This window comes from Poromitra crassiceps (genome assembly GCF_964638095.1).
Source record: "Poromitra crassiceps genome assembly, chromosome: 12".
NCBI lineage: Eukaryota > Metazoa > Chordata > Actinopteri > Beryciformes > Melamphaidae > Poromitra > Poromitra crassiceps.
In genome coordinates, this window is record NC_139632.1 from 43,152,618 (window position 1) to 43,167,258 (window position 14,641).

Sequence of the window (14,641 nt, forward strand, 5' to 3'; positions counted from 1 at the left end):
ACTCCTTACTTCTCTTTCACAGCATCAGACGCATCACTCCTTACTTCTCTTTCACAGCATCAGACGCATCACTCCTTACTTCTCTTTCACAGCATCAGACGCATCACTCCTTACTTCTCTTTCACAGCATCAGACGCATCACTCCTTACTTCTCTTTCACAGCATCAGACGCATCACTCCTTACTTCTCTTTCACAGCATCAGACGCATCACTCCTTACTTCTCTTTCACAGCATCAGACGCATCACTCCTTACTTCTCTTTCACAGCATCAGACGCATCACTCCTTACTTCTCTTTCACAGCATCAGACGCATCACTCCTTACTTCTCTTTCACAGCATCAGACGCATCACTCCTTACTTCTCTTTCACAGCATCAGACGCATCACTCCTTACTTCTCTTTCACAGCATCAGACGCATCACTCCTTACTTCTCTTTCACAGCATCAGACGCATCACTCCTTACTTCTCTTTCACAGCATCAGACGCATCACTCCTTACTTCTCTTTCACAGCATCAGACGCATCACTCCTTACTTCTCTTTCACAGCATCAGACGCATCACTCCTTACTTCTCTTTCACAGCATCAGACGCATCACTCCTTACTTCTCTTTCACAGCATCAGACGCATCACTCCTTACTTCTCTTTCACAGCATCAGACGCATCACTCCTTACTTCTCTTTCACAGCATCAGACGCATCACTCCTTACTTCTCTTTCACAGCATCAGACGCATCACTCCTTACTTCTCTTTCACAGCATCAGACGCATCACTCCTTACTTCTCTTTCACAGCATCAGACGCATCACTCCTTACTTCTCTTTCACAGCATCAGACGCATCACTCCTTACTTCTCTTTCACAGCATCAGACGCATCACTCCTTACTTCTCTTTCACAGCATCAGACGCATCACTCCTTACTTCTCTTTCACAGCATCAGACGCATCACTCCTTACTTCTCTTTCACAGCATCAGACGCATCACTCCTTACTTCTCTTTCACAGCATCAGACGCATCACTCCTTACTTCTCTTTCACAGCATCAGACGCATCACTCCTTACTTCTCTTTCACAGCATCAGACGCATCACTCCTTACTTCTCTTTCACAGCATCAGACGCATCACTCCTTACTTCTCTTTCACAGCATCAGACGCATCACTCCTTACTTCTCTTTCACAGCATCAGACGCATCACTCCTTACTTCTCTTTCACAGCATCAGACGCATCACTCCTTACTTCTCTTTCACAGCATCAGACGCTGCATCACTCCTTACTTCTCTTTCACAGCATCAGATGCATCACTCCTTACTTCTCTTTCACAGCATCAGATGCATCACTCCTTACTTCTCTTTCACAGCATCAGATGCATCACTCCTTACTTCTCTTTCACAGCATCAGATGCATCACTCCTTACTTCTCTTTCACAGCATCAGATGCATCACTCCTTACTTCTCTTTCACAGCATCAGACGCAGCATCACTCCTGGCTCTCAGCGTTTCCTCGTCGGTGTCGCTCTCGTCCAGGTTGACGTTTCGCTCCTCGTCAGACGTCTCTTCCTCCAGAGCCGCCTCGTCTTCCTCCGTGCTGTCCGAACATTCTCCCTCTCCACTCCCCCCCGAAGAACTGCCCTCCTCCTCCTCCTCCTCTTCCTCTTCACTGGATGTGGATTCATACCTGGGGGGAGGGGGGGAGGGGGGGTGTCATTGATTTTAGGTGGACTGTTTTCTTAACTTGCACAGATAACTTCTAGACTTTTTTAGGCATTCAGGTGGCTCTCTGATATAAAACTATTTTAAAATCGGCCAATCGAGCGGTGGTGGGGGGTTCAGTATCTTGATCAAAGACACAATGGCTGTTGATGGGACACATTGTGTCTGTTGTAGGGATCAAACGTGTGGCCTTTTAGTTACAGAACTTTCCAAGCGCTAGGCCACCCGCCGCCCCCTCGTTGTGTTTATACTGTGCTAATAAAACTGTGTGGAAGTTGGTGTTGCTCACCCTCCGTTCAGAATGCCAACAAACTGCAGGCTCTTCTTGCCAGTGGAGCGATTCTCCCCCGAGTTACTCCCATCCTTCCTCTTCATGATCGATTTCAGCAAACCTGTCGCCATAAAGGATGCAGACGGACCAAACAACCATTTAAACAAAGCGGACCAGGGAGTATTTGGCAAACACATACCCGGCCTAAACATAATGATACTATCGTTTATCAACTGAAAGACAATGTAATGTCTCTTTCATAATTCTGTAAACAAATTGGTACATTTATCCGTCGTTCTAAAGTTTTAGTTCCTTGTCCAAGAGGTCAAACCTTTTTCAAAATGAGGTCAGAAAATCTGTTAACCCTGATAATGTTGTATACACCCCTCCCAAACATTCTCAGGGAATGTGTTTAATCTAATCTCTAAATGTATATTTGAAATGGATAACTGCTGAATGGATCTTTGTAATGATACGTAAAGTCTACTGTCATTATTTGACTTACAATGTCCTTCTGCTCTGTATGTGAGATCCTGTCATCACCTGCATGTACTTGATTTACTGCTGACTGTGCATCAATGACTGTTTACATAGACTGCAATAAACCAACTAGTGGCCTTATCTGATGAATCTGTATCCATGGTGCTTATTCATTTTATATTGCTCCTTACATGCTGCGGAGCAAAGCCCCATTAACATGACTAAGGAGGAGAATCACTGGAGACATGATGGTCAGTTTAAGACTTTATTAAAAACCTTATTGAAAACTATCCATTTCCCTCAAAATCCCGAGCATGGTGACAACTTCAATCTCACCACAAAAATGTTAAGACTTCATTTTTCTGCTGCCACTCATCAAACAAGTCCGTAACCTCTGGAAGGCAGAGGGCGCGTCGGCAAGCAGTCGGCTGAACGCTTGTGTCACAAAAAGCCACAAATACTCCAATAGACAGCCCTAGCTCCATTCAGGTGGTTAGTCTAAAATGCCTTTCACCGACACTACAATCTGAATCCTCCACGTCTTAATGTGATTCTACTTACTCTCGGACTATGATTTATTCAGGTTAAGGTCATCAGAATATTACGTTTACGTTTATTGCTGTCCATATGAATGTAATCACTGTTACCAAGACACATTCCTGTACATTTGTTGTACTTGTTGAATACAATTCCAGGAACCACAAGCCTGGGAAATGCTGTAATGAAGGGCCATAGTACACTCACCTGTCTTGGGGCTGCTTGGTGACATCACCTCTTCTTGTTCTCCTTCCTTCTTCTCTGCCGCACTGACCATCTCTTCGTCAGGAGAGACCTTGTACTCTGCGATGGTCAATTGTCTCTTTTTTGGCACCGTAACTTTCTTCTCTGCAGCCGCTGCCTCAACCAAATTCTCCCACTGGCACCCAGTGCTGACCACAGCCACGGGAGCTGGCTCTGATGGTTTCTCACACTGGCACCCAGTGCTGACCACAGCCACAGGAGCTGGCTCTGATGGTTTCTCACACTGGCACCCAGTGCTGACCACAGCCACAGGAGCTGGCTCTGCTGGCTTCTCACACTGGGACCCAGTGCTGACCACAGCCACGGGAGCTGGCTCTGCTGGCTTCTCACACTGGCACCCAGTGCTGACCACAGCCACGGGAGCTAGCTCGTCTGGCTTCTCCCACTGGCACCCAGTGCTGACCAAAGCCACGGGAGCTGGCTCTGCTGGCTTCTCACACTGGCACCCAGTGCTGACCACAGCCACGGGAGCTGGCTCTGCTGGTTTCTCTGCAGCCTCGGTCTGGGTGCCCTGTTCAGTCTGACTGGCTGCTAGGTCCTCGCCTACACACGCTTCGGCCACCTCAGGGCAGCACGAAACCGCGACATGCTTTAACTCAGAAGTCGACGTCTCTACCTGGGCGTGCGTCGTGTCCGGTTTGGCGAGAACCCCTTTCTCGAACGTGACTTTGGACTTGGTCTCCTCCACCTGGGCTTTGAGAGTTCCCAGGTCTTTGTCCGCCACGCTCAGCCGGCCCTCTAGAGCCGCGATGGACTCCTGCTGGAATTTAATGGTGTCCTGTAAGGTGTCTATCTCCCGCTGCGCCTCGCTGGTCAGCCCGAGCAGTGACTCCATCACCCAAACGGCGGCCTCTTCCGTCTCCACCCCGGCTTGCGTTCCCTCCTCGCAAACCGCCGGGGCATCTGTCCCGGTGCCTGTCTCACAGACGTGGACCTCAGTGCCCTCAGAAGCGTCTTTCACGCCCTGGCTGTAGTAGAAAACAACAGAGTCCATTGGCTGGTCGTCCCCAACAGCTACTGACGTCTTCTCAACAACTGGAACTTTCTCTGGAACTTTGGCCAAAACTTTTGTTGAAGGTTCTGCAGCTTTCTCACTTTTCCCCTCAAATCTCTCAGTCAACCGTTTCAGGTCCCCAGATTTTCCAGGGCCTTTGCGACCGGGCGAGGTCGGAGGAGTTACTCGAATCCGGGTATTGGGGTCGGTCGGGGCGAGGAGGGGCTCTGTGGTTTGGGTGGAGGACTCTGTAGATAGCTGCCGTTGCTGTTGTTGGGTCACCTCCTCGGTTGCTTTCTTCTCCTGCAGCGTCAGCAGGAGCATGTCTTTCTCCGCGCGGAGCTTGGCCACCTCTCTCTCGAGCGCCGGAACGCCCTTCACCCGCTCCTCCATCTCCTTCAGCTGCTTCAGAGCCGTGGCCATCTGCTCCCTAACCGTCTGCAGCTGGCTGGGCGGGATCGGAGTGGCCGCGGTGCCAGGAGCCGGAGTGCTGCGCCCAGAGGTTTGAGGACTGGGTCTAATCCAGCTGCCATGTGACGGCGTGGTGGACAGAGAGGGTAGAAGCAACGGAGAGCCGTCCACAGTGGCGGACGCCGCGTTAGCCGGAGAGACCAGGGACGGTACCGCGGCCTTGAAGGCCGGCTTGGGAGGATCTGCGAGCGTGAAACGGGCGCCATTCTGGTGCTGGTGGCTCTGCTCCTGCTGTAGACAAGGCACGTTTATTTATATAGCACATTTCATACAAAGAGGCAATTCAAAGTGCTTTACATAAAATAAATCAAACAAAAGAGCAGAGAGATATAAAAAGGCTACAACGTCTCTGTGTGAATAAAATATGTATAAAACAACAAGCAATATGCGTTACACTAAAATAATAAAATCAAGTAAAGATGCCCCCTCCCCTTAAAGGAAACACAGAATCAAATGGTGTTACTTCTTGGTATTGAATAATCACTCTCACCCTGGTGACACTGTCAACCAGTACATGACTAAGTGAGCCTTATCTCTTCAAAGATCATCACAACTCAAAAGACCTTTTGTCGGCCTCAGCAGACAAACATATGCTCAGAATTATGACTTTAGGGAGAGAACTCCCTCAATTCTGCCTTTCAAAAGGAAACCAATTCTGATGAGATCATGAAGGATTCTTAGAAGGAGCATGAAGCATGTAGATGCATGTAGAGCATGTAGATGCTACCATTATGTATGACTAATGTTCAATAGTATGTTTAATTAGGTATATGCTATTTGCACCTAACAGAATGTTATTATGTTTAATTATGTTTAAAGTATGTTCATGCCATTTGCACTATGGGCAGTGAATACGCCACTGTCTGTGGCGTGTCTTACTGCTTTATTGCTTGTTGCCTCTTGTTTTTATTTATATATCTTTTATTTTTTGCACTATGTTGTAACGGAGCCTACAGCACAAGAAGTTCACACGTGATACTTGTACTACGGAGTGACAATAAAAATCTTGAATCTTGAATCTTGAACTTCAAGCAATCCTTCAATTGGTTTATGCCAATTGATGAATCATTTTGTAAAAGAAAAGAAATAAAGTAAATAAACAAAAGTAATAATAATAAAAAATAAAATTCAAGATTCAAGATATTTATTGTCACTCCGTTGTACAAGTATGCATGTGTGAAATTCTTATGCTCGGGTGTCCATTACAAGACACAGGTAGACATAGTAGGTAAATAAAAGCAGAGGTACAAAGGCACAACAGTAATGCTTATGCAAATAAGGCAATCAGGCAAACGGTAAATAAGACAAACAGTGTATGTATACTTTATTTACTGTTCATTAAAGAGCTAAGAGAATAGAAAACAAAAATAGGCTCAAATAGAATAAGACAGTCAGATAATGTATTAAGTGACTTTACCTGTAGCCGCCGGCTGGTCTCCAGCAGGGTGCGCTCTACTCTGGGGTTGCGCTGTGGTGGAGGCGGTGGCACCTTGGCCCCGGCGGACAGGGGAGGGATGCTGAGCACGGTCAGAGGGGAGTGGGAGAGAGCCTCGCAGGGCGCAGACCCGATGCGGTTGCGCGGGGGTGGAGGAGGGGGAACTCGGCCGTCCTCGCTGCCCGGCGACGCCAGAGACTCGGTGGACGTCCAGCCGCTGGTGCGCCCCCCCACTCCCCCCGGACTCCTCTGGGAGACTCGGAGCCCCCGGCCGGAGCGCCGTGAGCTGACGGGCACCCGCCGGAGGTTGTGCCCGCTCTCGATCTCCTCCACGTACTTGAGGAAGTCCAGGTCCAGCTGGAAGCCGTACGGAGTCTGGACGGAGTAGGAGCCCGGCTGGTCGGCGGGCTCCTCTGGACTCGAGTAGAGGAACGGAGCGCCCAGGTCTGCAGGGCAAAGGACAACGTCAACATGGCTACATCAGAGGTGGACGAACCAAACACTAATAGCAAAAAGATTTCGTAATACTGCAGTCACTAGAGATAAAGCAATGAAGCTGAAATATCAACCAACATAAATCAAAGGAAACATAAATACTGTACATTTATCAGTGGGAATGCCTTATATAGACAGTGCATGATCTTGAAGTCATGTTTTCATAGTTTATTACAGCTGGCTTAGATTCCTGATGTGTGAGGTTTATAATGCAATGAATGTTGAGACGATCACAGAAAGTTTGAAACGCAGTTAATTTGACTTTCATGCGGTTGACAGCTTCCCTGACACTTTCTGAGCTATCTCCATGTGGTAAGCCCCGCCCACCTGTAATTTATTTACAATTAATTAAGGTCTGGTGGAAATACGATGTGCGGGAACACCCAAACCTCATATATATATGTGTGTGTGTGTGTGTGTGTGTGTGTGTATATATATATATTAAAAAAATGGGGGGGGGGGGGGGGGGCATTTTTGCCTTTAATTGATAGGAAAATAGACAGACAGGAACGGTGGGGAGAGAGAGAGGGGATGGCATGCTGTAAGGCAGAGGTTCTCAAATGTTTTTCAGCCAAGGAGCCCTTAATACAAGATAGAAAATATACCGGGGACCCCCTCATTCTGATTTGTGATTTTGGGCTAAGCTTAATTGTTTCCAATTGCTTGACTTTTAATTTGATAGGTTTGTTATTAGAATGTAATCCATGAACCATTTCAGATTTAAAGCATAAACTATTTTCGTTGAACTATGAAGATTTTGCAAAAAAAAATATATATACCGTATATATATTTTATTACATTACATTTACATTACGTCATTTAGCAGACCCTTTTGTTTTGTCCAAAGCGACTTACAATATCACAATTTGTCAACAGTACAGAAAACCACTATGCAACACAATCAATGACAGCCAAGATATTTTGATAGACTAGCACCATGTAGGAAGTAGTTTGAGAAGGAATAAGTAACATGTAGCATTTTGTTTTAAAATTATTATTATTTTAATTTTTTTTACCTGAAAACTTTTCGCAGACCCCCTGGCAGGGTGCCACGGACCCCGCGGAGCCCCATTTGAGAACCACTGCTGTAAGGACCCACGGGTTGGATTCGAACCTGGGTCGTCCGTGCGAAGGACTAAGCCTTTGTGGAGCGCGCGCTATCAGGTGAGCCACCGGGGACGCCCCACATCTCAGTAAATATGAACATCAACACCATCACAAGAGAAATAGACAGGTGAGATGTGATAGCATCTTCCTGTGGTTTCTTACCGGGCAGCTTCGGGTTGACTTGCACCGAGTGGGTCATCTTTCTGGACTGAGGGAGCTTTCAGCAGGTCAACCTGACAGAGTCAACTCAACACCTGGCTAAAGAAAACACACACACAGTGACAAGAGTTAACTTGCTAAACACACATCAATTTGATGTCTATTATTCAAATATTTCTAAATATCCCGCCTGCAGAAGTGTTACCATGTTGTCAATCAAAGACTTGAATGACCTACCCTCCTTCAAAAAGTATCATAATTAGTTTGAACTGTCTGTTAGGATCACATGATGAAGACAATCTCATCAAGCTCTTTAGATTTTGTTCATATATTTGGAGAGCACTTACAGCCGTCATACAGGAGACCAGAAGTATGAAGAAGCTGCAGCAGGACATGTTACATCCATCTCTCACATTCCCCCTGCTCTCCTCCCTTCTCCTGCTCTCTCCTCCGCTCTCTCCTATATTTCTATATTTTCTATATTTCTCTATCAATTGTTCAATGTGTTATCATTACTACTGTAATTTTCTACTGCTGAATTAGCTAGACATATTTTCTGTGAAGCCCTCTGGGACATGCTTGTGAATTAGGGCTATACAAATAAACTTGACATCCAGGTAACTTCTAGGCTCTGTCCCATAGTGTCATAACAGGTCACTTCTAGGCTCTGTCCCATAGTGCCATAACAGGTAACTTCTAGGCTCTGTCCCATAGTGCTGTAACAGGTAACGTCTAGGCTCTGTCCCATAGTGCTGTAACAGGTAACTTCTAGGCTCTGTCCCATAGTGCCATAACAGGTAACTTCTAGGCTCTGTCCCATAGTGCCATAACAGGTAACTTCTAGGCTCTGTCCCATAGTGCTGTAACAGGTAACTTTTAGGCTCTGTCCCATAGTGCTGTAACAGGTAACTTCTAGGCTCTGTCCCATAGTGCTGTAACAGGTCACTTCTAGGCTCTGTCCCATAGTGCCATAACAGGTAACTTCTAGGCTCTGTCCCATAGTGCTGTAACAGGTAACGTCTAGGCTCTGTCCCATAGTGCTGTAACAGGTAACTTCTAGGCTCTGTCCCATAGTGTCATAACAGGTAACTTCTAGGCTCTGTCCCATAGTGCCATAACAGGTAACTTCTAGGCTCTGTCCCATAGTGCCATAACAGGTCACTTCTAGGCTCTGTCCCATAGTGCTGTAACAGGTAACTTCTAGGCTCTGTCCCATAGTGCCATAACAGGTCACTTCTAGGCTCTGTCCCATAGTGCTGTAACAGGTAACTTCTAGGCTCTGTCCCATAGTGCCATAACAGGTAACTTCTAGGCTCTGTCCCATAGTGCTGTAACAGGTAACTTCTAGGCTCTGTCCCATAGTGCTGTAACAGGTAACTTCTAGGCTCTGTCCCATAGTGCCATAACAGGTAACTTCTAGGCTCTGTCCCATAGTGCCATAACAGGTAACTTCTAGGCTCTGTCCCATAGTGCTGTAACAGGTAACTTCTAGGCTCTGTCCCATAGTGCCATAACAGGTAACTTCTAGGCTCTGTCCCATAGTGCTGTAACAGGTCACTTCTAGGCTCTGTCCCATAGTGCTGTAACAGGTCACTTCTAGGCTCTGTCCCATAGTGCCATAACAGGTAACTTCTAGGCTCTGTCCCATAGTGCTGTAACAGGTAACTTCTAGGCTCTGTCCCATAGTGCCATAACAGGTAACTTCTAGGCTCTGTCCCATAGTGCCATAACAGGTAACTTCTAGGCTCTGTCCCATAGTGCCATAACAGGTAACTTCTAGGCTCTGTCCCATAGTGCCATAACAGGTAACTTCTAGGCTCTGTCCCATAGTGCCATAACAGGTAACTTCTAGGCTCTGTCCCATAGTGCCATAACAGGTAACTTCTAGGCTCTGTCCCATAGTGCCATAACAGGTAACTTCTAGGCTCTGTCCCATAGTGCTGTAACAGGTCACTTCTAGGCTCTGTCCCATAGTGCCATAACAGGTAACTTCTAGGCTCTGTCCCATAGTGCTGTAACAGGTAACTTCTAGGCTCTGTCCCATAGTGCCATAACAGGTAACGTCTAGGCTCTGTCCCATAGTGCCATAACAGGTAACTTCTAGGCTCTGTCCCATAGTGCCATAACAGGTAACTTCTAGGCTCTGTCCCATAGTGCTGTAACAGGTAACTTCTAGGCTCTGTCCCATAGTGCCATAACAGGTAACGTCTAGGCTCTGTCCCATAGTGCCATAACAGGTAACTTCTAGGCTCTGTCCCATAGTGCCATAACAGGTAACTTCTAGGCTCTGTCCCATAGTGCCATAACAGGTAACTTCTAGGCTCTGTCCCATAGTGCTGTAACAGGTAACTTCTAGGCTCTGTCCCATAGTGCCATAACAGGTAACTTCTAGGCTCTGTCCCATAGTGCTGTAACAGGTAACTTCTAGGCTCTGTCCCATAGTGCCATAACAGGTAACGTCTAGGCTCTGTCCCATAGTGCTGTAACAGGTAACTTCTAGGCTCTGTCCCATAGTGCCATAACAGGTAACTTCTAGGCTCTGTCCCATAGTGCTGTAACAGGTAACTTCTAGGCTCTGTCCCATAGTGCCGTAACAGGTAACTTCTAGGCTCTGTCCCATAGTGTCATAACAGGTAACTTCTAGGCTCTGTCCCATAGTGCCATAACAGGTAACGTCTAGGCTCTGTCCCATAGTGCCATAACAGGTCACTTCTAGGCTCTGTCCCATAGTGCCATAACAGGTAACTTCTAGGCTCTGTCCCATAGTGCCATAACAGGTAACGTCTAGGCTCTGTCCCATAGTGCCATAACAGGTAACTTCTAGGCTCTGTCCCATAGTGTCATAACAGGTAACTTCTAGGCTCTGTCCCATAGTGCTGTAACAGGTCACTTCTAGGCTCTGTCCCATAGTGTCATAACAGGTAACTTCTAGGCTCTGTCCCATAGTGCCATAACAGGTAACTTCTAGGCTCTGTCCCATAGTGCTGTAACAGGTAACTTCTAGGCTCTGTCCCATAGTGCTGTAACAGGTAACTTCTAGGCTCTGTCCCATAGTGCTGTAACAGGTCACTTCTAGGCTCTGTCCCATAGTGTCATAACAGGTAACTTCTAGGCTCTGTCCCATAGTGCTGTAACAGGTAACTTCTAGGCTCTGTCCCATAGTGCCATAACAGGTAACTTCTAGGCTCTGTCCCATAGTGCCATAACAGGTAACTTCTAGGCTCTGTCCCATAGTGCTGTAACAGGTAACTTCTAGGCTCTGTCCCATAGTGCCATAACAGGTAACTTCTAGGCTCTGTCCCATAGTGCCATAACAGGTAACTTCTAGGCTCTGTCCCATAGTGCTGTAACAGGTAACTTCTAGGCTCTGTCCCATAGTGCTGTAACAGGTAACTTCTAGGCTCTGTCCCATAGTGCCATAACAGGTCACTTCTAGGCTCTGTCCCATAGTGTCATAACAGGTAACTTCTAGGCTCTGTCCCATAGTGCTGTAACAGGTAACTTCTAGGCTCTGTCCCATAGTGCCATAACAGGTAACTTCTAGTCTCTGTCCCATAGTGCCATAACAGGTAACTTCTAGGCTCTGTCCCATAGTGCTGTAACAGGTAACTTCTAGTCTCTGTCCCATAGTGCCATAACAGGTAACGTCTAGGCTCTGTCCCATAGTGCCATAACAGGTAACTTCTAGGCTCTGTCCCATAGTGCCATAACAGGTAACTTCTAGGCTCTGTCCCATAGTGCCATAACAGGTAACTTCTAGGCTCTGTCCCATAGTGCTGTAACAGGTAACTTCTAGGCTCTGTCCCATAGTGCTGTAACAGGTAACTTCTAGTCTCTGTCCCATAGTGTCATAACAGGTAACTTCTAGTCTCTGTCCCATAGTGCTGTAACAGGTAACTTCTAGGCTCTGTCCCATAGTGCCATAACAGGTAACTTCTAGTCTCTGTCCCATAGTGCCATAACAGGTAACTTCTAGTCTCTGTCCCATAGTGCTGTAACAGGTAACTTCTAGGCTCTGTCCCATAGTGCTGTAACAGGTAACTTCTAGGCTCTGTCCCATAGTGCTGTAACAGGTCACTTCTAGGCTCTGTCCCATAGTGCCATAACAGGTAACTTCTAGTCTCTGTCCCATAGTGCCATAACAGGTAACTTCTAGTCTCTGTCCCATAGTGCCATAACAGGTAACTTCTAGTCTCTGTCCCATAGTGCCATAACAGGTAACTTCTAGTCTCTGTCCCATAGTGCTGTAACAGGTAACTTCTAGGCTCTGTCCCATAGTGCTGTAACAGGTAACTTCTAGTCTCTGTCCCATAGTGCTGTAACAGGTCACTTCTAGTCTCTGTCCCATAGTGCTGTAACAGGTAACTTCTAGGCTCTGTCCCATAGTGCTGTAACAGGTCACTTCTAGTCTCTGTCCCATAGTGCTGTAACAGGTAACTTCTAGTCTCTGTCCCATAGTGCTGTAACAGGTCACTTCTAGTCTCTGTCCCATAGTGCCATAACAGGTAACTTCTAGTATCTGTCCCATAGTGCTGTAACAGGTAACTTCTAGGCTCTGTCCCATAGTGCTGTAACAGGTCACTTCTAGTCTCTGTCCCATAGTGCTGTAACAGGTAACTTCTAGGCTCTGTCCCATAGTGCTGTAACAGGTAACTTCTAGGCTCTGTCCCATAGTGCTGTAACAGGTAACTTCTAGGCTCTGTCCCATAGTGCTGTAACAGGTAACGTCTAGTCTCTGTCCCATAGTGCTGTAACAGGTAACTTCTAGGCTCTGTCCCATAGTGCTGTAACAGGTAACTTCTAGGCTCTGTCCCATAGTGCCATAACAGGTAACTTCTAGGCTCTGTCCCATAGTGCTGTAACAGGTAACTTCTAGGCTCTGTCCCATAGTGCTGTAACAGGTAACTTCTAGTCTCTGTCCCATAGTGCTGTAACAGGTAACTTCTAGGCTCTGTCCCATAGTGCCATAACAGGTAACTTCTAGGCTCTGTCCCATAGTGCTGTAACAGGTAACTTCTAGGCTCTGTCCCATAGTGCTGTAACAGGTAACTTCTAGGCTCTGTCCCATAGTGCTGTAACAGGTAACTTCTAGGCTCTGTCCCATAGTGCCATAACAGGTAACCTCTAGGCTCTGTCCCATAGTGCTGTAACAGGTAACTTCTAGGCTCTGTCCCATAGTGCCATAACAGGTAACTTCTAGGCTCTGTCCCATAGTGCTGTAACAGGTAACTTCTAGGCTCTGTCCCATAGTGCCATAACAGGTAACTTCTAGGCTCTGTCGTTACATACTGGAGCTTTAAGAACTTCCTAAAATGTCCTCTTATGGTGAATCCGGCATCTGGGCTTTAAACAAGCCAACAACAGGCTTTAGGTTTTAATGGCGGACACAGATGCTTGTTTATAGGAGCAGTAAAGGAGTTTATGTGTTTTTTCACGGCTCCTTAGCGCATGTGACAGCCTGTGTCTGAATCCAAAAGACAACATCGACATCTTCTCTCTTCCACAGCTTCTTCCACAGCTTCTGTCAGAAGCTGTGGAAGCTTCAGAAGCTTCTGTCAGAAGCTGTGGAAGGTGAACTGCTCACAGGAGATAAGGAGCTTTTGTCAAACGGATCCGCGCGTTTGTTTTTCCTCTTCAGAGGTGTTGAAGGGGATTACCGTAAGCATGACATCATCCATACCTTGGAGCCAAGTGTGTGTGTGTGTGTGTGTGTGTGTGTGTGTGTGTGTGTGTGTGTGTGTGTGTGTGTGTGTGTGTGTGTGTGTGTGTGTGTGTATGTATGTACGTACGTACGTATGTGTTTTCTATTGTCATGGTGCTGTGGCTTTGACCTATGACCTCCTTACTAGAGGTTGCTTGGACGTTTCGGGGATCTAGAAATCAAAGCTTATTCTACTGTTGAAGTAATTGTAAGTCACTCTGCAAGTGTGTGTGTGTGTGTGTGTGGATGTGTGTGTGTGTGTGTGTGTGCGTGCGTGCGTGCATGCGTGTGCACGCGTGTGTGTGTGTGTGTTTGTGTGTGTGTGTGTGTGTAAGCTGCTGGCACACGGCGTGGATAAAAGTGAGAGAAAACATCCAGAACAAAGGCAACAACAAAGAGCTGAACAACGTCCAAAAGCCACGAGCCAGACGCTCCATTAACAACAGCATCACACTCCCCACCGTACAGCAGTGTAAAACCACACAGGCCACACACACTACACACACGCCACACATGCTAACGCACACTAACACACACCACACACACACACACCACACACACTAACACACCACACATGCTAACGCACACTAACACACTAACACACACTAACACACTAACACACACTAACACGCTAACACACACCACACACACTAACAGACGCTAACACACGCTAACCAATGGCACACATGCTAACACACGCCACACACACTAACAGACGCTAACACACGCTAACCAATGCCACACACACTAACACACTAACACACTAACACACACCACACACACTAACACACTAACACACTAACACACGCCACACACACATTTTATCCCCAAATGTTACTTGGCCAATTCCCCCTGCCGTTCCGGTCGTGGCTCCACCCCCCTGAAGATCTGGGCAGAGCCATAGACTGGCACAGGCTTCCTCTGATACATGTGCAGTCAGTCTCTCACATGCTTCCTCTGATACATGTGCAGTCAGTCTCTCACATGCTTCCTCTGATACATGTGCAGTCAGTCTCGCAC

The 14,641-nt window shown here is 46.9% G+C and overlaps 1 protein-coding gene across 2 annotated transcripts in view; it reads right to left on the reverse strand.

Annotated features, from left to right (window-relative positions):
- Nucleotides 1–14,641, reverse strand: part of LOC310786437 (KN motif and ankyrin repeat domain-containing protein 3-like) — a 60,580-nt gene that overhangs the window by 16,950 nt on the left and 28,989 nt on the right. The window contains exons 3-7 of one of the 2 annotated variants that reach the window (XM_083647642.1): nucleotides 7,924–8,019; nucleotides 6,142–6,605; nucleotides 3,203–4,952; nucleotides 1,997–2,099; nucleotides 1,448–1,672 (exon numbers count right to left, since the gene is read on the reverse strand). In XM_083647642.1, coding sequence (XP_083503768.1) covers nucleotides 1,448–1,672; nucleotides 1,997–2,099; nucleotides 3,203–4,952; nucleotides 6,142–6,605; nucleotides 7,924–7,960 — 2,579 coding nt within the window. In that variant the 5' untranslated portion in view covers nucleotides 7,961–8,019. Of the gene's footprint in view, nucleotides 1–1,447; nucleotides 1,673–1,996; nucleotides 2,100–3,202; nucleotides 4,956–6,141; nucleotides 6,606–7,923; nucleotides 8,020–14,641 lie in introns of both variants that reach the window. The other variant, XM_083647641.1, reaches the window with a different exon arrangement.